This window comes from Pleurodeles waltl, chromosome 2_1 (genome assembly GCF_031143425.1).
Source record: "Pleurodeles waltl isolate 20211129_DDA chromosome 2_1, aPleWal1.hap1.20221129, whole genome shotgun sequence".
Lineage (NCBI taxonomy): Eukaryota > Metazoa > Chordata > Amphibia > Caudata > Salamandridae > Pleurodeles > Pleurodeles waltl.
Genome location: NC_090438.1, coordinates 888,730,283 through 888,755,316, shown reverse-complemented (window position 1 = coordinate 888,755,316; position 25,034 = coordinate 888,730,283). Strand labels below are relative to the sequence as shown.

General features: G+C 42.8%; 1 protein-coding gene across 1 annotated transcript in view; it reads left to right on the top strand.

The window, feature by feature from the left end:
- CARMIL1 (capping protein regulator and myosin 1 linker 1) overlaps nucleotides 1–25,034 on the top strand; it is a 993,695-nt gene that overhangs the window by 423,288 nt on the left and 545,373 nt on the right. Inside the window, exon 9 of the mRNA XM_069218803.1 lies at nucleotides 19,973–20,048. Within this exon, the coding sequence (XP_069074904.1) occupies nucleotides 19,973–20,048 (76 nt within the window). The remainder of the gene's footprint in view (nucleotides 1–19,972; nucleotides 20,049–25,034) is intronic.

Here is a 25,034-nt window from a genome sequence, read left to right as displayed (position 1 = left end):
GGGAATATCACCTGAATCCTTTTCTTTGTACCGCAGAAGCTATGGATCTGTCCTGAAGCACCTAGAATCATGCCTCCCTGGTGGTAGAGGACAGTAGTCTTCCTGACCACATAGAAGGAGAGGCTGTACAGGAGGAGCGATATCCACCACGTCCATGGTTGGTTGTCACATGTACAATGAGAGCTGACTGCACAAGAGTGAAGTAGGGAAGACCGTTTGTCCTGAGGACCCCTAGTCTTTCATCCTAGTTCTTGAATGGGAACTGCAGTGTTTATGCTCCTTGTTTGACAAGAACTGAAAGTGCATGGTTGCTGTTGACGCAGATGAGGGCTGCATGTGTGCGTAGACTCTGATGAGACCTCCAACTGAATGACTTCCATAGGCCTGAATGGAAGCTGCCACTGCGTGATAGTGTAGTCAAATTTCTTATCAATAATAAAGAAGTGACACAATTCTAGTAATAATTGAGTATTTATAAGTAAAATAAAACAAAATAAAATACTGCCTGGAGTACAGCACAGTTCTGCAACTGAAGCCACACTCAACTCAGCTCTTACACACGGTGATTTTTATACACTTGGTGGCCACTTGAAATCCACCTCCTTTACAACACTTACAATTAACAAGAACAATAATTCTATAAACGTTATCTGATTGCTTGTTACAAAAATACAGTCCTGGCATATTTATTACATACATAGTATCTAACATACTCAATGTCCTTCGATCCTGCCCTGTGACCTCTACCAATATGTCCCCCCTACACATCTACCAGTCTCTAAAAGTTTGTCCTGTCACCCCCTTTCTGCCAGCCTTGAAACATAAACAGCTAACGCTGTGTCTCCCTTTCAAGTCTGTTGTAATTTACCCTTCTCCTTTCCTGCTATCGGAAAGTAGCTCAGACTCTCCCTTGTGTGTGCTTCCTTCTAAGTTATCTGTGGTATGCTAGGCTGAATCATAACTGCTTTGCCCTGCACCTGGCCTCTCTTCTCATTCTTCTTTCTGTCCCTGTGTTCCTTCTTGAACATTGTGTTCAAACCGAGGCCTGTACTTTTCTATAATATGAACTTTTGCACGTTTGTTTTCTAATTCGTGTGTTGTCCAGAGTAGGCCCTCTGTAGTTTTCTTAAGGCCTATTACAATAGTCTTAGGTCTGGACGGAGCTGCAACTGTGTGATTGCAATAGGCTTGAATGAGGGCTGCAAATGTGTGATGGCTGAATGAGGGTGTAGCTGCCAAGTTAGCACCCAACTCCGGTCCATTTGGGGTTACTTCTCTGCAACATCTGAAAATTGTAGTGGCCACTGCATTAGGAATTCCCAAACTGGGCATTTTACGCCACATTACACCATTGGAAATGGCATGTTTTAAGAGACTGATCTACAAGCGTGTTGATAGGCTACAGACTTTTGAGGAAATGTATGGACCCCTTATTAAGTCCAGTCTGTTGTACTGAATGCATACATCGACTTGGCTGCACGTTTTGCTTATTTCCTTTTATATCTTGTTGTCAAAGTTAAATGGACCGTGATATCCTTCAGACTGATATGTCCATACATTTTTCATATGGTGATTACTAAGGAAGGATTGATAATTGGATACTTTTCCCCACTTCAAGGGGTCTTTAGATTGTTATTTTATATTTTTCATACTATGGAACGCTGATCATTCATGTTAAATACCAAGACATTGTTAAGTTACTTCCCAAAATAATACCAGAATTGTTATGGTATTATTTGTAAATCGTTTTATTAACTTAACAATATCATATATGCTGTTGATGGGAAACCAGTAAAGAATGATGTTCTAAAAAAAAGAAAAGAAACCCGGAGTGGCCAGGCCTGTGCCTGCACCAGCCTCAGTACCGCAGCTACTCAGACTAAGGCTGGACGAGCATGCTGACAACTTCATCTGCATTTTGTCCCCTGCGCATTGCAACTGACTTTTCAGCTCACCATGAAACTTGATTCCTGCTAACTCCTGACTCCTTCAGGGGAAAGGAATTGTACCTAGGTGGGGGGGGGGGAGGTCAACTGCGAAGCACAGGTAGCGGGATTGGTGTGACATCTGGGGAAACTCTCATTTCGAAACATTTACTTGTAAGTTCATTGGATTTTTGTAGTATTTGATGTAACTCTGTGATTATGGTACTTCATAGAAAAGACAAGCACAGTAGTGGACTTTGAGAATATTGCATCTTTTGGTTGAGTGTTGAGTGCTGAGCATGACCTCCCCCCACCCAACTGTCTTCCTGAGAAGCTTGTGATTGCTCGCTCTTGTTAGCCTGAGAGCCATGTGTGGAAGGGGTTGTAATTTCCCCAGTTTGTGGAGTCACAGTATGGGCCCTGGAACATCGAGGTGTGCAGGTGAACATCTCAGTGCACAAACCTTTAAACTACATCCATGCAGCATAACAAATACAGTGGTTCTATGTTCCCTGTGTAAACTTTGTACTAAAAACAGGACCTAAATCACTCAAGCTTTTTCCCTTTTCAATTCCTTAATGAGCAGTGAAAAGGAGTGTTCCTTAAAGTACTCAAAGCAAGGACTACTATTCATCCAGGGTTGGTGTCTGCCTGACATCTCCCATAGGTGAGGGAACATCCGAGGAGGTCTGCACTTTAAACTGGAGAATCTTTTAATGTTCCCTGAAACACCTAGAGGCCTGCCAGCCTACTGGGAGAGCATAGGATTCTGCCTTGTACTTGAGTGAAAAAAGTGTGCCGGAGGAGAGAGTTCAAGTGTGTTCCTGTTTGGCTGTTTGTTGAGTGCTGAGTGGGAGTATCCCCCATAATACCTCCCAGAGAAGCCTGTGACTTTGCTATCACGAGAGTCATGTATGGAAGAGGTAATATGTGGCCCATTTTGCACAGTCATTTTAGGACGAGTTCTGAGTGGCAAACTACCTTAACTCCCATTGTTGAGCCTCAGTAGTACCTGAATGCCATGTGCCCCCGCCCCAAGCAGGGTGTAACTCTAAGGCCCTGATTTAGATATTGGCGATTGGGTTACTCCATCACAATGCTGATAGATATCCCTTCTGCCGAAATCTAAATTCCATTATACTCAATGGGATTTAGATTTCAGCAGACGGGATATCCGTCACCTTTGTGAAGGAGTAACCCCGCCACCAATATCTACATCAGACCCTTGACTCCACTCCCCACAAAATGACCTCAAAAGCAACACTCTCCAGCCATATGTGGTATTGGACATTGAGCAGACCAAAGTTATCCAAACTTATTTCTCAGCAACAGGGTTGGTCGAGGTTGAGTTCAGATCAAAGCCTTAGGAGATTTGCTCATGCCCTTCCTCAGATCTGAATAAGAATGATTGGCTGCATAATTGACAGAAAGATGTGAATTCCCTTTGTTTTTCCCTTAAATATGCTGGAAACAATGAATATACATTTTCGCCGAACTGAAAAGACTAATTTTTAGGCCAAAGTCTGTCAAACAGTACAGTTGTCTGGTTGTGAAAAACTTATTTGGCAGAAGTCAAACTCCGCCCACTGCTTTATGTGTATTTTTCATTTGATCACTCTTATTTCCTTTCTTTCTATTCAGTGGTTTTATTTGTCTTAGCCCGTGTATGTAGTCGTTGGCCCTCGAGTAAAACATTGACTTTTAACCATCTCTGTGACTGGCTCCTTTAATCCTTCAATAAGCGTATGCTTTTGGGATTTTTTTTTATTTTTCTAAAAGCTCTCCATTAAAATGTATGTGTTTGTCCTGACTTCAGTTTTTTCCCACTTCCCCACAACATCTAGATTCATAACAATATATAAGTTTTACTTACAACATTTTTTTCTTTTAAACCGCTGTAAGTGAGTTTGGGGTTTTACACAGATTCACCTTTCCACTTGCTCTCTCATGCATTATCAGTTTTAAACCATTACATCTAGGACCTTTCCTATACTTCTACATGCATATTTAATTTCTTACCATTAACACTATCATAATTTTAAAATATTAAACAGGCTTTTCTTAAGCAATCCATGAGAGTGCGTTTTTTACCATTCAGCGTGTTTTCCCACGTTTCTCAGTATATTTGTTTTCCATTTCATATTCTTTGAGCTGCTCTCATGTACACTTTCATTTTTATAAAGTGTCACTATTCAGTCCTGTATCCACTGGCCTCTCGTTCATTTGCATCAACTCCCCTCCACAATGCACTATCCCTAGTTGCTTCCCTTCCTGCTTCCACCATGCTGCTTCTCACATCCACAACCTCTGTGTTGCTTCCCCGCGCACCCTTGAGATGCTTCTACCTGCCCTCTGTGTTGCTTCCTTCCCCTACCCTGCTGATGTTTCCTCCTCCGTGAATTCCCCCTCAGTGTTGCATTCCCCACCTGTTTTCTTCTACCCCCCTGAGTTCATTCCTCCCATCTGCTCACAATCCTTTTTAGGTCGAACCTAGGAGCCTGCATGTGCTGTCCTCAAGACATGCTGTATTCAGTCTATGGGCTTTAACCATCCCCAATATTGCCATTTGTTCTTTGTTGTGCTTGTCTTAAGTGCCTCCTTTTTATTGGTGCTTTTTTCTAAATGTCCCTCCTTTGTGTGCTTAGTTTCCTCCCAGGCAATTTTGCTAAGAGAAAATTTTTGTGGCCCTCACACTACGTTCATGCTTCCTCTTGTAACTGCGTGCGATGGCCCCTTCTACCGTCTGGCCATTGCAGCCTCAGTGTGCTTTTTTGGTTGTCCATAGCATTGTGTTCACACCACACCAGTGAAAACACACAGAAGATTTCAGTTTTCGTTTGTGATGGCACTTTGTTCTTGGATCTCTCTCTCTCTCCCTACTTTGAGCGTGGTAATGGCACTTTGTTCTTGGATCTCTCTCCCGCTCTCTCTCTCTCTCTCTCTCTCGCGCTGTCTCTTTCTTTCTCTGTTCCTCCACTTCGAGCACGGTGATGGTGCTTTGTTCTTGGATATCTCTCTCTCTCTGCACTTTGAGCGCAGCAATGGCGCTTTGTTTTTGGATTTCTCTCTCCTTCCCTCTCTCTCTACCCCTACCTCTCTCTCTTTCAAACTCTACCCATCTCTCTGTACATCTACCCCTTTCTCTCTACCTCTCTCTTTCTACCTTTCTCTCTCTCCCGCTCTCTCTCACCCTCTACCTCTCTCTCTATCTCTCTGTCTACCTCTGTGTCCCTCTACCTCTCTACCTCTCTCTCTCTCTACCTCTCTACCTCTACACCTCTGCCTCTCTACACCTCTACCTATACCTCTACCTCTCTCTTTACCTCTCTCGTCTCTCTCTCTCTCCCCCTCTCTCTCTTTCCCTCTCTCTCACCACCTCTACCTCTCTCTCTACTTCTATCTCTCCCTCTATCTCGCTACCTTTATGCCTCTACCTCCCTATACCTGTACCTCTCTACACCTCAACCTCTCGCTCTACCGCCATCTTCCTCTACCTCTAACTGTACCTCCCTCTACCTCTACTTCTCTCTACTGCTACCTCTCAACCTCTTTCTCTCTATCTTTACCTCTCTACCCTCTACTGCTCTACACCTATACCTCTCTATACCTCTACCCCTCACTCTCTACATCTACCCCTCTCTCCCCCTACCTCTACCTATCTCTCTTTTCGTCTACCTCTCTCTAACTCTCTACCTTTACACCCCTGCCTCTCTACACTGCTACCTCTTTTCACCTCTAACTCTCTCTCAACCCCTCTCCCTCTCTCTCTACCTCTACCCCTCTCTCTACCTCTACCTCTACCTCTCTCTCTTCCTCTACCCCTCTCTCTCTATGTCTACCTCTCTCTCTCTATGTCTACCTCTCTCTCTATGTCTACCTCTCTCTACCTCTACCTCTTTACTCCTACCTGTCTACCTCGACACCTTTACCTCTCTACACCTCTGCCTCTCTTTCTATCTCTTCCCCTCTCTTTCTACCTCTACCTCTAACCCACCTCTCTCTCTACCTCCCCTCTCTCTCTCTAACTGTACCCCTCTCTCTACCTCTACCTCTCTCTCTACCTCTACCCCTCCCTATGTACCTCTCTCTCTACCTCTTTATCTCTACACCTTTACCTCTCTATACCTCTACCTCTCTATCTAGCTCTACCCCTCTCTCTCTCCCTCTACCTCTCTATCTCTATTCCTCTACCTCTTCACCTTTGTACACCTCCATCCTCTCTCTACCTCTACCCCTCTACCTCTTCACCTCTCTACAGCTCTATACTCCCCTCACAACAGTCCTTTAATATTTTTGATGCGTGTGAGTACGGTATCACACATATCTAGGGGTGTTTTTTCGCTTGTAGTGGCAATGCGGAATGCTAAACAATAACGCACTAGAAACGCAAAAATAGTGCATTCAACACTTGCTTCATTTTTCAGGTACACCCATAATTCATGCACATGCCTAAAAAATGACCAGGTGATTGCTGTGTAGGTTTTTTTTTGTTTATTAGCCATGACTGTACAGCATTGCTAAAACCTTTTGGAAAAGCGAATAGGTCGCAAAGTAAATCCAATTGGCTTTGCCAGTGCCTGTTAATCATCTATAAATTCTGGTTCCTCGACAGAAACGCACGGCTAAAGTGGGACTACACATGGAGACACGCCTCATCTAAACCCCCACAGACGGCCCATTCTCGCAAATACTTATAAATAGTACAAAGGCTTAACAAACAGCATTTGTCCATAATTTTAGCCTTTCACTAAAAGGACAAAGGACGACAGGGCGAAATTACGGGCAGATCAGTTTCCCCAGCTGGATGGAAAGGCAGGGAGTCTCCTGTGCTCGGAGGGAGGGAGGGGCAGACCAATAAGAAAAGGCTTTATTGCCAGGGTGTCTCCTTCCCTAAAGAAATGCAAATGTGCACAACTGGTAAATCTGCAAATGCAAAGGGGCTTGAAAACCTGCATTGACTTTAATCAAAGGAGTCATTTGAAACTTTCTGATGGCAAAGATATTTTCTTTTAGCAAGGTACTGTAATGGTGTTCCATGGTGAGCTGTGGAAGGTGTGGTTTTAATGGAGTGTTCTAAAAAATGTTAGTACTAGGTATAAACTGTATATTATTCAAATCTGTATTTGAGAAGCACTTTTTTTTATTTAACCGAAATGCATTTGCGCATTTTGTAGCAGCCTATATTATGATGTAATTGTATTTATATAGCGCTTACTACCCCTCACAAGACGTCAAATGCATATTTAAAATAAAGACTTACACATTCACAGTTCTTTCAGGGACCTCAGTACCTCATAGTACTAACAAACATAGCCAATAGGTCTCATCTATGTTAGAGTTATTGGCTTTGCCAATGTGTTTTAGCCATGTTATACACTAGAGTGGCTACTGTTCATGGCTAAGAGTTAGTGGCATAGTGGTGTGGAGTGGAGTAGAGTGGAATATGAGCAGTGGTGTAGTGGTTCAGAGTACGTTGCAGTGGGGTACAGTGCAGTTGTTTAGAGTGCATTGGCGTAGAATGCAGTGGTTTAGAGTGCAGTGGCGTGGAGTGGCGTGGGGCAGAGTAGCCTGGCATAGAGTGCAGTGGAATAGAGTGGCATACAATAGAGTGGCAGAAAGTGCAGTAGTGCAGAGTAGTGCTGTCGCGTAGGCTCTCATTATTTTAATGAGACTACTGGATTTCGAGTGGCAGAATCTCCCGCAGTGTGGGAGTCTGAGTCTAACCCACTACAGGTGACACCTGTCACTCCAATACGGGTTCTACTAGCAGTGCCTCATCTGTACCCAAGGGCAGGGATGATTGGACAGCTGAGCGCATGACATAACTGGTTTCGTAGGGAAGCCATGGTCACTCAGGCCTCATTCGTTTCTCTCAGTTACATTAGTCTCATATACACAATAACAAACAAAGGCAGTATATATTTCAATAATTCTTTAATAAAGCGACTACATCTTAGATAGCAAAGTGTGATCTGCAATAACCAGGACGATACAGCATGACAAGATTAAAATTGTGACAAGGAGAGTAAAATATGAAAATAATGCTACCATATTGTCACTAGAGTCAACAGACTAATTCCTACCTAGGCTATGATAGAGCACAGCGTGTTAAGCTCTAATTCTGCCCTTCAGGTTCCCCTGGGAAGACATCATCCCCCACACCTGAGTAAAGGCCTGAAGTCTGGAAAGACAGCTGTAGCGAAGCTTTCGGCAATCGGCATAAAGTTGTGGTTCTCTGGCTGGAATCTCCCTCTAACGTGTAAGAGTCAGGGAAGTGTTTTTATGATAAAACAGCTGGTGTTCCTACGTAAGGATTTGTATTTTCTATGAATGTCAGAGACTAAACTTATACCACGTTCACCGACAACCTATCTTTCTGTAGCCTTGAAAGAAGCACAGAGTGAGCAAGAATGTCTTGTTTGAGAACAGAGAGCTGGTCTAGGCAAAAACATTCAGATAGAGAGAAAATAAAACAAGACCGTAAAAGTGGCTACTGTAGCAATAATAAAGCAATGCCGAATAAAATACATCTAGGTTAAAGTGCACAGCGGCAGGCCTAGTATGTTAAAATAACGTGCATGGAGCTATAACCAAAATGGCTACACAACAGTGCCGTGCCATATAGCGCAGAGTAGACCCACGTGGCAGAGAATGCAGTGGTGTAGAGTGGAGTAGTGTAGAGTGGTGTAGTGCATAGTAGAACATAGTGCTGTAGAGTGCAGTTGCATGGAGTGGTGCAGCGTAAAGTGGCATAGAGTGCAGTGGCGTAGAATGCAGTAGTACAGAGTAGATTGGTGTACAGTACATTGGCCGAGAGTGCAAATTTGCCGAGTAGAGTGTCAGTGCAGTGATGTAGAGTGAAGTAGAGTGGCACAGAGAGCATGACGTAGAGTACAGTGGTGCAGAGTAGAGGGCAGTGGCGTACAGAGCGATTGTTTAGAGTGCATTGACGCAGAGTGCAGTGGCATAGAGTGGCAAGGGGTACAGTAGCATAGAGTGCAGTGCAGTAAAGTGGCGTACAATAGAGTGGCAGAGAGTGCAGTAATGCAGAGTAGTGCAGTGTCATAGAGTGCAGTGTAGACCCACGTGGCATAGAGTGCAGTGGCGTAGAGTGGAGTGTTGTAGAGTGGTGCAGAGTAGAGTATAGTGCCTAGAGTGGAGTGGAGTGGAGTGCAGTGATGCACAGTGCAGTGGCATAGAGTGCAGTGACATAGAATGCAATAGTACAGAGTAGAGTGCAGTGTTGCAGAGTAGAGTGTCAGTGCAGTGGTGTAGAGTGGTAAAGAGAACAGTGGCATAGAGTACAGTAGTGTAGAGTAAAGGGCAGTGGCATACAGTGCAGTTGTTTAGAGTGCACTGGCGTAGAGTGCAGAGGCATAGATTGGCATAGAATGCAGTGGAATAGAGTGTATTGGTGCAGAATGTAGTAGTACAGAGTAGAGTGGTGTAGAGTATAGTGGCGGTCAGTGCAGTGTTGCAGAGTAGAGAGTTAGCGTGCAGTGGCGTAGAGTGCATTGAACTAAAATGCAGTGGTCAAAGTGGCTTAGAGGTCAGTGGCGTAGAATAGATTGTTTCACAGTAGAGTGAAGTGGCTTGGGGCCATATGTACGAAAGCTTTTTCCCATAGACACAGAATGGGAAAAATCCTTTCGTACATCTGGCCCTTAGAGTGGAGAGGTGCAGGGTAGACTGCAGTGGCACAGAGTGCAGTGGAATAGAGTGTATTGGTGCAGTATGTCGTAGTATAGAGTGGTGTAGAGTATAGTGGCGGTTAGCGCAGTGTTGCAGAGTAGAGTGCAGTGGTGTAGAGTGCATTGAACTAAAGTGCAGTGGTCAGAGTGCCGTAGAGTGCAGTGGTGTCGAATAGATTGTTTCACTGTAGAGTGAAGTGGCTTAGAGTGGAGAGGTGCAGGGTAGAGTGGAGTTGTGTAGAGTGGCATAGTGTGATGGCATAGAGTAAAGAGGTGTAGAGTGTCGTGGCATAGAGTAAAGTGGTGTAGAGTGCCGTGGCATAGAGTTCAGAGATACAGAGTAAATTATAGTGACGTACAGGGTATTGATGTAGAGTGCAGGGGCATAGAGTTGAGTGTTACAGAGTAAAGTGCACTAGCATAGAGTGTATTAGCTTAGAGCGCTGTGGCGTACAGTGCAGTGATGCAGAGTGGCATAGAGTGGAGTTGTGGGGACTAGATTGGAGTGGTATAGCGTGCAGAGGCGCAGATCGCAGTGGTGTAGAGAGGCGTAAAGTGCATTGGCATAGAGTAGAGTGGTGTAGAGTAGAGAGGCATAGAGTGCAGTGGCATAATGTGGAGTAGTTCAGAATGAAGAAGAGTGCAGTGCTGTGGCATGGAGTGGTGTGAGGTGGAGTGGTGCATAGTAGGGTACAGTGGTGTGGAGTTGTGCAGAGCAGAGTGGAGTGGAGTATTCATGGTGTGGTAACACACTGCCATTACAGACAACACATTTTTTATTTAAATGACCATTACATTTGCACAGACATACAGTTTTTCCAATAAAGCTATACTGTGCACGGATGATGATTTGTGGAAATTGCATCACCTAATTAAATGATTTGTTTTAATCATATAAAGGTATTTGTTTCCAGCACAGTTCAGAATTGACAAAAATGTGCTTCATTTGTACTCCTAATTCTAATATATTCTGAAGTTTATTTAAATGTTGTCATGTGATAGAAAAAACTCTTTAATCACCCAGGCACCCAGCAAGATTTTCGCATAAATCCTCTCACTTTTAAGTCAGAGAAAGAAAAATAAACACTAAGTTCCCGCTGATGACAGAGCCTGACATTTGACTTTGTTCTTTGAATGCACAGCAAATGTGATGAGATAAGAACAAGATTTACAAGCCTGTTTACAGAAACTTATGTACAGCACTCTGAAGGATACTGTACATAAGGTCTGGGCAAGGAAAGGGGCAAACTTAAGCTGCATAGCCTAAAAAAATAAAACCAGCAAATTGAAAGCAACAAAACGTGATTTGCAAACCATAAGGCCAATGGCAAGCAACGGGCGGAATGCATTCCCAAGTAAGCTCTATGAATGTACTTAAAGTGACTGCCGTGGGATAATTTGTGGGGAAAGTCCAGTATTTTAGTCCAGTCTGTATCTTGCAGAGGTTTGGCCACATCTATCACTCAGGTAGTATGACGAAAAGACCTGGAGTGGTTTCCATGTTGAAGGAAAGGTCTGTACACCCATTCTATCAGTTTGCCACCAGTTTCTACGGTGTAGAGCGTCTGCCACGCCTCTTGTATGGTTAGTGCTAGGTGGCAGACATGAAATAGGGCATTTAATGATTATTTAAGGTGTTTGTAAGTAAGGAGTTGACTGGGGTGAAGATGGTAGTCTGCCACAAGGGATTGAAAATGTAGTAGCTCGCTGTCCAGAAACAAATCCCCCAATTTTAAGACACCTGTAGCATGCCACTGATGGAGTTGCTGTGAGCACAGCCGTCCTGTGCGAGTGGGAAGGTTTAACAAAGATAGTGCAGGAGCACAGGGTTTCTTCCTGTCAGTGAGTTAACAGGTTCTAGCAAGGCAAGAGAAAGCTGTACATGATAACCCCAAATGGTGATCCGTAGAATGGTGAGGATGGAAACAATGAGCAGTGCCTTAAGTCTGTCTTAAAAGTCTTTACTGATAAACCCCATCTCATGCAGGGAGGTGGGCAGAAAGCCAGCAAGCCGCCCATTGGACCTGTGCAGCTGAATAATAGCATTCTAAGTCCAGAAGGCCTAATCCACCTGCAGTCACGGGTAGCTTTACAGTGGAAAGAGCTACCTGACGGCACCGCAGCGATCAAATCAGATGTGTGGCATGTCCGAAGAAGGAATGAAGGACGAACAGGAGAAGGTTTGCAAAATAATACTATCATTTGGGTAGCACACCATCTTCACTAGTGCCACGTGGCACACTACAGAAAGCAAAAGAGAAGACCAAAAAGCAAACTGGGTTTGGAGGGACCGTGACACTCTGCTGAGATTTCCATCCTGCAAATCAGTGGGAGAATGGTAGATATTAATCACTAGGTATCAAAAGATAACTGATTCCCAGTTCAATCTGAGATCTAATTGTATATAAAGGGGAAAACAGTGGCATTATGTTAAAGAAACACAAATTACATTTTAAGATTTTTACTTTTTGTTTGTGCAATTTACATCCTTAATATTTTAAAGATTCTATATGTACTTGACACTTAGGGATAACCCAGATCACTTGGCTTTTGCTCAATCTCAAAACCAATAAAAGACAAGGACAAAACGGGCAATTGCCTTGTACAACCTTGCAAGGGTTCTGGTATCTGCCCACCCTTCACAAGCACGGACAGCAGACCACTGCACCAGAAGAGTTTGCCAAGGTAGATGGGTGTTGATTGTTCAACCACTTGACAGTGCCTCTTCTGTTTCTCTCCTGAGTGCAGAGACAACTCCCCAGGTACCCAATACCTTCTGATAGTCTTGGTGGACACATCTTGTCTGATTTTAGGAATTGTCCCACCTTGTTCTTCTCTTCCTTATTTATCCAGTTCTTAGCAACAACCCATTGAATCACTTGCCGTGGAGCTCCCATTTTTATCCCAATTTCATCCTCCTCTTTTATTATCTTTGATTGGTAGTCCGGGATCCCATTTCTGAGATAAATGTAGAGTCCCAGACATATACTCTAGTGCTGTCAGACTACAGACAAGTTGTGGGTACCTCACATCCTGACATTAGGTGTGAGACTGTCACCCACACCATCTGCCCTGCCTCCTACATTTTTTTTAAAGTTGAAATTCCATGGGCTATTGGGGTGAGCCAGATATTTTTGTTCAATTTCTTTAAACTAGCATAAGGTTAATTACCGTAATGTTTACCAAACTGTTTGCCAGGGTTTTTAAAATGTTCAAAAACATAATCAAGATGTTGCTGTTTCTTTCTCTTCAAGAAAGATTGGGTAGATTTGGGTAGGGGTGATGGCCTTGACACAGTGCTGAAGGGCATTAATTTACTACTGAACAAGGACGTAATTTGGCACCTGAATGTAGCATACAATCAGGCAATCACAAAAAGACCACAGGGAATAAATAGTGCTGTGTTAAAAAAAGAGTTAATAAATGCACTAACAACATAGTGAGGCGTGGCCTCTCTTAGGTGTGTCTGTAAAACTGACGTTTGTTCTTGAATTTTTGTCCTGAATTTTGACCCTTTATCCTGAATTTTTGTCCTGAATTTTGACCCTTTGTCCTGAATTTTTTCCAGTCCTGTTCAGAATTTGCCTCATGCCAGGTGGTCACCCTAGAAGGCTTAGAGAACACATTCTTATAACAGTGACTGTTATCTTAGCGAGTCTCTTTTTAAAATAAAAGGGACTTTTGTGGGCTTTTGGGGTATCCAGCAAGTATCTCTTACAAGCAGTGCTTAATTTGTGGTTGTTGTATCTGGTGCAGAGCACCGGCACTTATTTTTGAGGGCCGCCACATATTCTTCTACCTCAGGCATTTGCTGTGAGCAAAAGACACATATAGGAAATAAGGAGGAAGAAAAAAACGAAAAAGCTTCACAATGGGAGAAAGCAGAAAGCTGCAGAAATAAGCTGAAGGGGCAGGGAGTGACTGTAAATCGATTAAAGAGGCCAGACATGCTTTGGGATTAGGCTGCCTCAGTATTCTGTGCTCGGACATTTTATTGCAGCAGCCACGTGTTTCAAAGGAGAGCTTTGGGCACTGGCACGTTTTTATTTACAAATTAAGCACTGCTTGCAAGATACAGTAAGGCTGTCACTAAGGGTGAGCGGGCTTGCTACAGCCACTGGTGGAACGGAGGTCCAGGCTGCACTGGTACCTTCAGTGTAGGAAGCTCTTCTGTGGATTGGAAAATTTCTGTCGTTTCTGTTAACACTGCAGAAGAGTTTAGTATCCGAGACAACGTGTTTCAGAACTAGAAAACACTTGAAATACACTGCTTGCCACTTTAGCCTCCCTCTTTCATTATTATTAATAGGAGTGAGAGCAATGCTTAATTTGTAAATAAATAGGTGCTGGTGCCCAAAGACCTCCTCTTAAACACGGAGCTGCTGCAATTAAATGTGGGAACACGGAATACTGAGGGGGCGTAATCCTGAAACCATCTCGGGCCTCTTCAATCCATATAAGGCCCCTCCCTACCCCTTCAGCTCACTCTAGCAGCTTTCTACTTTCTCCCTTTGTGATGCTTTTTCGTTTTTCCCTTCATCCGTCTTTCCCATATGTGTCTTTTGCTCGCAGCAAATTCTTGAGGCAGAAGAATAAGCGCCGGCCCGCAAAAATAGGTGCCGGTGCTCAGCACCGGAAACAACAAGCACAAATTAAGCACTGAGTGAGAGCACCAACTGTCATCTCCGTTTACAACACGGCGAGTAAACAAACAACAGATAGAAGGGTCTTTTATCTGCTAAGAAGGCGGGTGCTTAGTTGATGTTCCAACAAGTAAAGACAGAACTATTGATTGTGTTGCGCGATAGAGTCAAAATATATAGGAATATATATTTATTGTGCCAAACTGGAAAGCCAAAGTGTTTTGAATTAGAAATAAATGGGTAGCGATCAATAAAGAGTTGTTTTTTATGGAGTTTCTAAATGCCATAAATTAGGCAAAGAGTGAAATTCGACTTGGCCGAAGACGACACGTGTGACGCTGTGGTGAAAAACTCTATTGCCAGCTACCCATCGACTATTGCATGCTATATATAGTCCCTATCCTCGGTTGACAATAGAAGTCAAACGCTGGCTTTCTCTCACCTCTCTTCGGTCTGAAAGAAGTGAGAGAAAGCTGCAGAGATCAAAGCTCATCACCTGCCATTTACCGCTTTTCTTCGCACACTGGAGACCCGGGCGATTTGGGGGAACATCAGGGAAGTGAGCTTTCAGTTTGGTGACACAACAGAGATAAAAAGTATTTTTTTCCACTGCTGTTATGACACATTTAGGCTGGTAGGACCTAGGCCATATTTTAATACAATGCATTGCTATGCATCCTAACCCTTCTTCCTGAAATATCACTGCTACCGTGCTACACACATACTTCATATTGAGTAGTCTGTTACACACAGTTTGTATCTTATTTTTGATAAACGATGTTATTAAATTTTCCTAAATTAAAAACAAGTACAGTTAACATAACTGACATATAGCACTCAGATTGTGTAGTCATGCATGGTACAATTAGTCACAGCCTAGGCATATGAGACGGGAACACTCTTTTGGGTATCAGACCGTGGGCACAAGGGGGCATAACAGCTAAACAGTTTGTCCCAGCCATTACCTCCAGATGCGGCCATGCTTTACCAGACATCCCCGGGCCTTATATACAGGTCTCTCCTGTTGCGCACACCAGTCTACACCCCTCGGGCATTTCACTAGGGCGAGGGGAAGGTGGGGGGAAGGTTCTCTCCCTTTAGCCGCCACATCTTGCTTGGCCACTAAGGCCGCTGTACCCAGGAATGCCCGGTCTGCCCTCGAGCCCCCAATGCCCTCCATGACCTCCAATAACCGCACCAACGGTGAAGGGGGCACCTCCTATCCCAGCGTTTCTGTCAAGTCCCTTACCATCGTGGCCCAGAACTCCTGAAGTCTCCGGCATTGCTACACCGTGTGATAGAAGTCTGCAGGGGCATGTGAACAGCGGGGGCAGGCAGGCTCAGGGAGAAGGCCTGCTTGGTGTAATCTGGCCGGTGTGAGGTAGACGCAGTAAAGCTAGTATGTCTGCATCAGAAGTAGTCTGGAGGAGACCCTGATAGTCCGAGGAGCCATCACCACATCTTGCCAGTCCTCATTCGATTCATATCCAGCCTTCCCAGAGGATCCGCAAGTAGTCAAAGGTGTCTCTAGTGTTAATGACCAAGGTACAATGTATTGGGGACATGCCTTCTTTGCCCAGTGGGCCCATAAGTAGCTTGGCCTCCAGTGGGCTGAACTCAGGTAGAGTTGTATTGTGTGGGATATGGGTACTGAGAGCATGCCTTAGGTGCAAGTATTTGTAGAATCGGGGGAAAGTTCATGCATACTCCTTGCGAAGGTCCTGGTATGAGCACATATGGTTTTCGACCATAAATCCTCAGGCCTTGTGATACCTATGAGGTCCCATTTCCAAAAGGTTTTCAGCAGCGCCACCTCACCCAACCATGTGCCGTGCCATAGGAGAGGATGTTGTGTAAGTTTTGTTTTGGTGTGCTGAAGTGCTGCTCTCCAGGCGAGGAAGACTGCTCTGGACACCTCGGGGGATGATGATTGCTACTGGAGAACCATATAGCATAGCCATAATTTGAGGGAACCGCAAGCTTGCCAGTTCTGATCGGTATGCTGGGTTGCTGCATTCCCTGCTGAACCAGTCATATACTGCCATCAATTGGGAGCCTAGATAATAGAGATATAGGTTTGCCACTCCCAGCCCTCTGTCATAGGGGGGGGGTGTTGAGAGTGGGTGAAAGCAAGGCGGTGCCTGGAGTTGTGCCAAAGAAACGAGGATGCCACTTCATCTTGGGCTCAAAATGAGCTTCATGCTGGGCGGATCGGCATATTTTGGAATACAAATAGGAAGCGAGGCAGGATCATAATCTTGTACAGGGCAGTCCCGCCCATCACATCTATTCACCCCACATGGGGGCGGCTGAGTCCGCAAGGTCCATGGTGCCCCACCAGGAGGGCTGGTCAGGAGAAGCAACCAGGGCTTAAACGTGAGTCCAAAAAGAATTGAGGGGTGAGTGCCATAGGGTGTGGAACGGGTCCAGAGCCCCAAGGTCAGGGCCCCCACTTACTTACAGGGTCTGGTCGCGGGCACCAGGCATTAAGTCTAGTGCGCGGGAGGCTCCAGTGCCCTGGATCTTGCCGGCATCTGCCTGACCCAGGGCCCGATGATCTGCTGGACGGCGGGTTCAGACAAGCACCACCCACCCTGGAATGTATACTGAACTGTCCCTTCGGGGCCTGTCTCACCCCCAGCAGGGAATCCACTGGGAGGTTACGAGCCCTGCTCTCGACCCAGCCAGGCTGCAGGCCCCTCAGGCAGGTCTGCCCTGGCCATGCACGACCCTCCGGGAGTGCAGCCCCCACAGCCTGGCAAGTCCAAGAAGGGAGGTGGACAGCCCCGACAGGCAGCCGCAGGTCGTAAGGCTCTAGCAGCCAAGGAGCCTGACCCCACCAGGTGCTGAGTGGGAGAGGAGCCCACTGGCCTATTAGTCACACGGCCCCTGGGCCAGCATCTCCACTTTCCCTGTCGGTGGGGGGCGCACTCTGACCCTCCAAGGGAACACCGGCAGCAGTCACGCCGGATCGGGGGCCCAGGGTGGTCAGGAGATCTTGTGCGACAGTTTGGGATGGTGGCAGGGTCCCTTGGCACATGGATGGCAGCAAGTGGTGGAGGGGCCTCGAGCACTCTTAAAGTGCGAACACCATCTTCCCACGCTCAGATTGTATTGTACTAAAATAGAACATACTGTCTTGATTATTTGGCTGATCAAACTACTCAGATTTTACCCTCTTGATGCAGAGTGATTGTTGTATGCATTAGAATTTGTTCAAGTTAATCAGTTCCCCCCGGTGATTTAGTAGAATACTGAGAAATCTAACCTTGAGTGGTTGCAATAGTCAGTCTCAAAATGTGTAAATTTGTAAAGATCAAATGCATAATTGTCATCGAGCATGCATGACTGACTTTAAGCAGTTGCTTTATTTTTGCTTCTGGAGCTTTCCACATTGAGTGTGTTCAGAGTGGATTCTATTATTCATGTTAAGGGTAATGGAACTTAATGCAAAATATTTTATGTATGTATCTTACATTATCATATTTTTGGTTGAACATTTCTGAAATACAAATGGGGCACTAATCTGAAACAGCAGCTTATTTTGCACAGATCCCTGTTCTCTGATCAGATCTCAGTGCTAAGTACTGATCAATATTTGTATTTCTCAAAATCGACAATAACGTTTGTTCACCAAAAAAAACCTGAATCTTATATTACCATGTGACATGTTTTTTTATGAAAAAAAAAGCTGATGTTGAAGTACAGATAAGCTGAAGAGATAGTATTCAGAAACCCAAAGGCAAAAACATCAAAACTATATTCTGGATATTCCACTTGAAAATCCTGGCTAATATTTGAGGGCTGATTCACTAAGAGCCAACTAATGAAGATGGAAATTTGCTGCCATAGGATACTTGGAGCAGATGTCGACCTTTTCAGTAATTCAAGAAGAATCCAAAAAGTTCTCCTGGAAATATACACCAGTGCTAGATTGTAAAGAGGAAGTTTGCTGTCACAGTCACAGATCTACATTTGAATATTTATCTTTTACTTACTTTTTCCACATGGGGTTCTTATCCCTGGACAGTCATCAAATATACAAGATGTTTATTTCAAGGCCTATCATGGAAAGGCAGAAGAAAATTGTCCACAAGTGCCATATGAATGCCAGTAACCTTATTTGGCAGGTATACCCACCCTGGAATTTTCCGAGACCAGTGCACAATTCTCTGTTTACCATTATGGAAATTATTCATAGTTGAGAAATTTGGTGTTGTGCCCATGTTCTTAAAGAGGGTAATAATTTGCTTGTCTTGATTCTTTGTATCAGAAATTGGGTAATAATTTGCTTGCCTTTATTCTTTGTATCAGAAATTGGATTTAACCTTTCAACTAGACATTTTTCTGTGAACATTAGTCACACTTAAATTCCAGCCCAAGATCTTTAGTTTTAGGCATGAAATGATTTCTTTTTGATTTTACGTACAGTTTGTTAAAACAGTTGATAATATTTTATGATTGCAACACCTATGGTGTCAGCAGAACGGTGGGTGAAATATGGAGTACAGTTGAGGTCAAAGTATGGTAATTGTCCAGGGATATTTGAGAGAGATGGTAGAAATAAATTACAGGACTTGAATAGCATTATAAGAAATGACGTGGGGGAAGTGACATTTTTAGTGAGTTCAAAATTAAGTCTTAAGAATGAAACCTTTCATGTTTACAGTATGTCAAACATATCCAGTTGATTAGCCAGACACAAAAATTAAGTATTCCACTAAAACGGTATATTGTGAACATTCTATGAAGGAGCTTCAAGAAACAGAGCAGAAATTGATCAGCCAGTGCTATAAGGAAGGATTTCAGAGCCTTTATGGGAGGTGTGAAATGGAAAAAGATCAACCCATTGTATCCAAAAAAATCTAAATCCCAGGACTGAAATAAATTGACAGAAATGTATTGCAGTGATACTGTCTTAGGTTCTAGATTTTCAAATTTACTAAGGATTCTCCCAGCACGCATGTATTGGTAGCAGTTACCACTAGTGGAGGAGCTTCTTTTGGAGACCCTCCATCCAAATGGATCATAAATGTGATCCAAATGAAAGTGAAGATAGGACACACAATCATCAGATGTGGGGGTACTAAAAAAAGAGAAACAATCATCTAGTTCAAAGATATGTTGAGACAAAGTGATACCAAGGAGGTTAAGTAGGTACTGCATTTTAATAAGGAAAAGCCCTTTTTACTATGTACCTATGCAGTCTGCAGCTACCTAATTAGGATTTGCATAGGATGAATGTAGGGGAAATGTGATATTGTAATAAATGAATTAATTAAGGAACTCTTTTCAAACTGTCCCTTATTGTTGGTTTGTGTTTTTATGTAAGTGGAAAATCCATATAAAACATGTACTACATCAAAAAGTAAATACATTGAAATATGAAAATCCATTTGCTAAATAATCTTATCTTTTAAATGAGACGGGTGTTTCATAAGCGATACCCCTTTTTTATGTTCATCCTAGGTACACTATCTATCCAACTGGTATATTTGCATGTTGTGCCAGTATATTAAATGAAAATGTAGTTTGCTAGATGGTAAGCTTTCATGGGAAAGTGACATTCTGACTACTTCCATAGCTATATTTTTATTACGACCTACATTATGCCTTAATAATATTCCACCCGTAACCCAATGACTTTCCATGTGATACTATGTAGCAAACGATAAGGTAATTGTGACAATACTTTGCTCTTTTTTTTATCCAGAGATTTAATACCTATAGTCGCTGCTTTGGAATATAACCAGTGGTTCACAAAGCTGTCTTCTAAGGATCTTAAATTGGTAAGTTATCAAAGCTAAATGTAAAAAATAATCCAACACTATTACCATGAATAATATCAAAAGCAGATCATTTCAGATCAGTTTATCTTTACATGTTATAGAACTGTTGTAAAAATAAAGGAGTTGTTTGAAAATCTTGTTTTAAGTTATATTTCAATCTTTGATTGTATTTAAATATAGATAGCCGTATTTAGGTATAAGGAGATTAAGAAAGCAATTTTAAATGAAAGGATATAAAATGATGCAGGTGGTTGTTCTTCACTTCTGACGTGCTCTCTTTGGAAAATGTGGGATCTTGACGCATCCTCGTATGGACAATCAGAACTTTTGTCATGGTGAGGTGTACTATACCAGCTTCCTTCAATATATCTTGCGTTTATTAATTTTCCGGCCACTCTCATGCCTAGTTTGTTTGTGGGAAGGGACTAACAGAACACGTGCCAAGATATTGGCAGATCAGTTAATTCAACATGGAGTGAAAAAAACTCTGATTTACACCTGTGCCAGTTGATGGAAAGTTATTTAAGTCTGTTTGCACTGCCACCACTTCTGCCTGCAGGTGGTGGTAATACCACTGAATATGGTGTTGAATCCACCATACACATGTAGAAAATCTGCTAATGTGTTGCCATATTTCTCTTCTAATATGTAAACATGGTTGAATTGGCAGAACAAAAAAACTGGGATGGAACATCGGGGAATGACAACGTACATACTCATTAGATGTATATTTGCAGTGCCTGCAGACATTTGGTGGACATTTCCACCACCAACATTGGTGGAAATTACGCAAGCAGATGTGTCATTTGTCATAAATCCTCTAGCAAACTCATCTATTTTGTCAGGAATCCTTCTGGCGTATACAGTGTTGCTGTACCTCACTGTAGCATGTGTATAAATATGGCAGATTTTCCTCTGACTTAATGTTTAAGTGTGAGGAAAGAATGAAAGGACTCTTGTGACAGCCACTTTGGTCTTCTATGGATTTACACATGAGTATTTTCCATGGGTGTGAATATGATCAGTGGACAAACTTTATACTCCTGCCACTGGATAACTTATTCACTCCTAATCAAATCTCCATGACATTAGATTGAAGTACTGTAGAGCGCAGCCTCCAGCCATACTAGTGGTCATATGCCTTCTATCAAATGCCTGTAGGGTTGATCATGCTTTGTACAACATTCCTCCACTCTGACCATGAACAGTCCTTGCATTTGAGGGCCAGTGTCCGAGATCATAAGATACGCTCCTCCATGGTTACAATCCTTTTGTGTACTGATAGATGTTTACTCTGGTTAGGCAAAAACAGCACCCCTCTCTATTCTTGACATGCACAAACAATACATAAAAAGAGATTGGAGCGTATTAAACGGATCAAGGCCTACTCTAATTTCATTACAGAGCCTCCACTTGGCCATTCCAGTTTCCCATCTGTAGAATATGTCCAAGAAAAGTTAAAATACTCTTGTAGTTTGTGAGTTGCTCTACTGGGCCATGAGCCAGGCCCCCAATTTAGGCCACTGGTATCACTCTGGGGTATGGATTCTAACATGATTTTTTTGCAAGATATGTATGTCGAGAGATGGAAAATATGCGAAAGCAAGTCATCACTCTCTACTTTTTGTATGATGTTTTTGGATTATCAACCATAGCTGAAAAAATAATGGTTTTCATATTTTTGATAAATAGCATACAGCATCATAATATGTGGAAAAATAAATCCAATTCCACCAGATTTTTTTTATTTAATATAACTTAAAATAATTATCATTATTTGTTGTAACAATAACAATATAGTCCTTAAAATAATAACAATAAAACTTCAGTGTATTCCTCATATGTTGATATAGATTATATGCATAATTTTCATTGTTTCATTGTTCACCTATTTTAGGTGCCTTCATTATGTCGGATACTATGTCTTGAGGTTCCTTTTTTGCCATGGAGAGACTAATAAGATCATGTGGCCCAACCAGTGGGTTTGTCTAGTTTTGAACCTAACTAACAGCTCTCGTAAAAGTATCTTCATCTTTTTCAATTTGTGACTTATGTAGGTCTGTGTGAGTAAGATCTGACCTGTTGTTACAAAACATTTCCCTTATCTGACCCAAACAGGCACGTCTGTATTCAGCAGTCATATAATGTCTTTTCACAGCACCCGTCTTGTGGTTCAACCTTGTCATACCACCCTTAGTCTGTGTGTCTTTGTTGACTCTTACCTCTATTGCTTGATCGACCGGTATTCGTCCAAACAGATTAACATCTGACAGTTGAACTGAAAAGCATCTGTTCATGAAATTTGTGGTGTATCTTTGGATGTTTCACTGCAAGTAATGTAATTTCGGCATAGTTTACAGGAAGATATCTATCGTAGTTCGTCCTGTCGTACGCAAAACAACATGGGATCATAGAGCGTATAGTGGTAAGATGTAAATGACAATTTCCTTGTCGAGCAGCATGCAGCAGAGCCAGCAAGACATTTTCAACAATATCCACATACGACATCTCAGTGGAGACAGAGAGAGCTCCATTGTCATGACGAAGATGTTCCAGGAATGCATCCCAAAGCTGTTTTACTTTGGCAAAGGCAGCATTCTGCAAGAGATAGTCTAATCTCTGTTGGCATGGGTCTTCTGCAAAGACATTGACATCCTCAATGAAGGAGTAGACTACTTGAATGTTCTGTTCGTAATTCTTCTCCACCCAGGGGATCGATTCCAACCAAGCCAGTCACAGCATAGCTTCATACACACACTGGTGTACTCGAACTGCACGATTGTACATACGACCTTCTAATACGGACAACATTGATCCTTCTGCTACCATGTCTGCTTCTTGAAAGCGTTTTTCAAGAATGAACATAACATTGTAAATGATGTGAAAGGTGCCCATTCGAAGAATGATTCTGTCGTACGTTGCTTTATGCTTCTACATGATCTCAGTTGCTTTCGCGTAGAGAGCTTGATCCATGACCTCTACAATTTTCGCCAAATGCAGTGATTCCCTTATCAGCTCTGACTATTTCAAAATTTCAGAAACAGTTGTCAACTCAGTTGTAGGGGCATTAATGGTGGGCAAGTTGCCAATGAATCCTGTGATACACTAACTAGGTCTCTAGTACTGATGTTAAATCCTGTCCACCTTCTTATTATCAATGTGAGACTCGATTCTTCCCTTGTAACAACCCAGATTATGTTCTTATTTTGTGCAAGCTTCAATTGGGCAACACATTCCGGGTTGACTTTGGTACTTGTCATCAATGGCTGTGTAGTGTAGCCATCTTTTTATATAGCTTCATGCACGTTAGTTTAACATAATAGGCCGCTGTGCACTTTGCCCTAGATATATTTTATTCAGCTTCGCACTGTTATTTTCCAATAACCATTTTTTACGGTCTTGTTTTAATTTCTTCTATCACACTGTTTAGCTTAGTTCAGCACTGTGTTGTCAAATAATGCATTCTTGATCGCCCTGTGCTTCAGTCAAGGCTACAGTCTGGTACATTGCCGGTAAACGTGGTAGAAGTTTAGTCTCCAACATTAGTAGAAAATACACATCCTTACGTAGGGACATTTTCTTAGAACATCTGCGTGTTAGTTATAAAAACACTTTCTAGTCCTAGTACACGTCAAGAGGGAGATTCCAGCCAGGGACCCAAAACTGTATGCTGAATGCCCTGTTGCAGATGCTGACGCAGATTACAGGCCTTTGCTCAGGTATGAGGGTCGATGTCCTCCCAGGGGAACCTGAAAGGCAGGCTTAGAGCTTAAGAGGCTGTGCTCGAAAATATAACTTAAAGAGAGAATAATCTAACGGCACTATGATAGCTTTATTCTTGTGCTTCACTTTCATCATTACTATTTTAATATTACTGTGTTGTGTAGTTCTGGTTATTGCAGCTCACGCTTTGTAATCTAAAATGCAGTCGTTTTATTAAACCAATCTTTAAAACTTATACTGCTTCTATTGTCATTTATATATGAGACCGCACTGTGTATGAGAGAACCGGTTGTGACCTGAGTGACCACGACTTCCCTGAGATGTATTAATATGTCATGTGCTCGGCTGCCCAATTGTCTCTACCATTTGGGAGAGATGAGGCACTGCTAGTTAGCCGGAGCAAAACCCGGATTTAGAGTGACAAGTGTCATCCACCATGGGTCAGACTCAGTCCCCCACACTGTGAACGATCTTGCCGCTCAAAATCCAGTAGTCTCATTAGTATAATGAGAGCCTAAGCGACAGCTGAAGCCCAACACTTTCACCAGGAACATACATAAACAGTTCTTTGGTATTTGTGGTGGTTAATGTTCTTTGCTTTTGTTTCTAAATGCTTTGGAGAGAAGCTTTAAAAGGTTGTGGTCGAAACAACTTGGGCTGCACAGCTATACCGTTGACTCGATGAGCTGTCCCCTTACCAGTAAGAGTGTCTTCCAGCCTATCAATGTTCTCCATACTAAGTTAGTGAAGACTTGAGGCTGAATGTAATCTTTAAGAACAGTTTGCTCATTTAAGGTAGCAGCAAGTTTCTGAAAACACAAGGCGGTATCATTTTCTTCCAGTTGTGAATATGACATCCCATGACCCAGTCTGTTAAGAGTGCAAATGATTTCAACATTACCTGTCAGTGTTTTTATGGTGTATGGGAGCAACAATTATTTGGGGGGGTGGAGGTTCGGATGGCCATTTGTGACTGGATATAGAATGTCCTGACTGAATAATTACATAAGAATGGCTACCCTTTTGGACGGCTTTGTGTTTTCTAGCTCTCCAGTCAGAAGTCATAATAGGAACTGTTTAAGGTAATCAGGCACTGTAAATGAACCTTTATCAATGTCTGGGGGATGATATGGCCATGGTGTTGATTTTAAGTTTGTTTCAATCATTATTCTTATGTGCGATGATGTTTGGTCAATGATCTTGTTCATTTCAGTTTCCTTTACCTTTAAAACTGAAAAATCTCTTTTCAAACTCTGGTTTTCT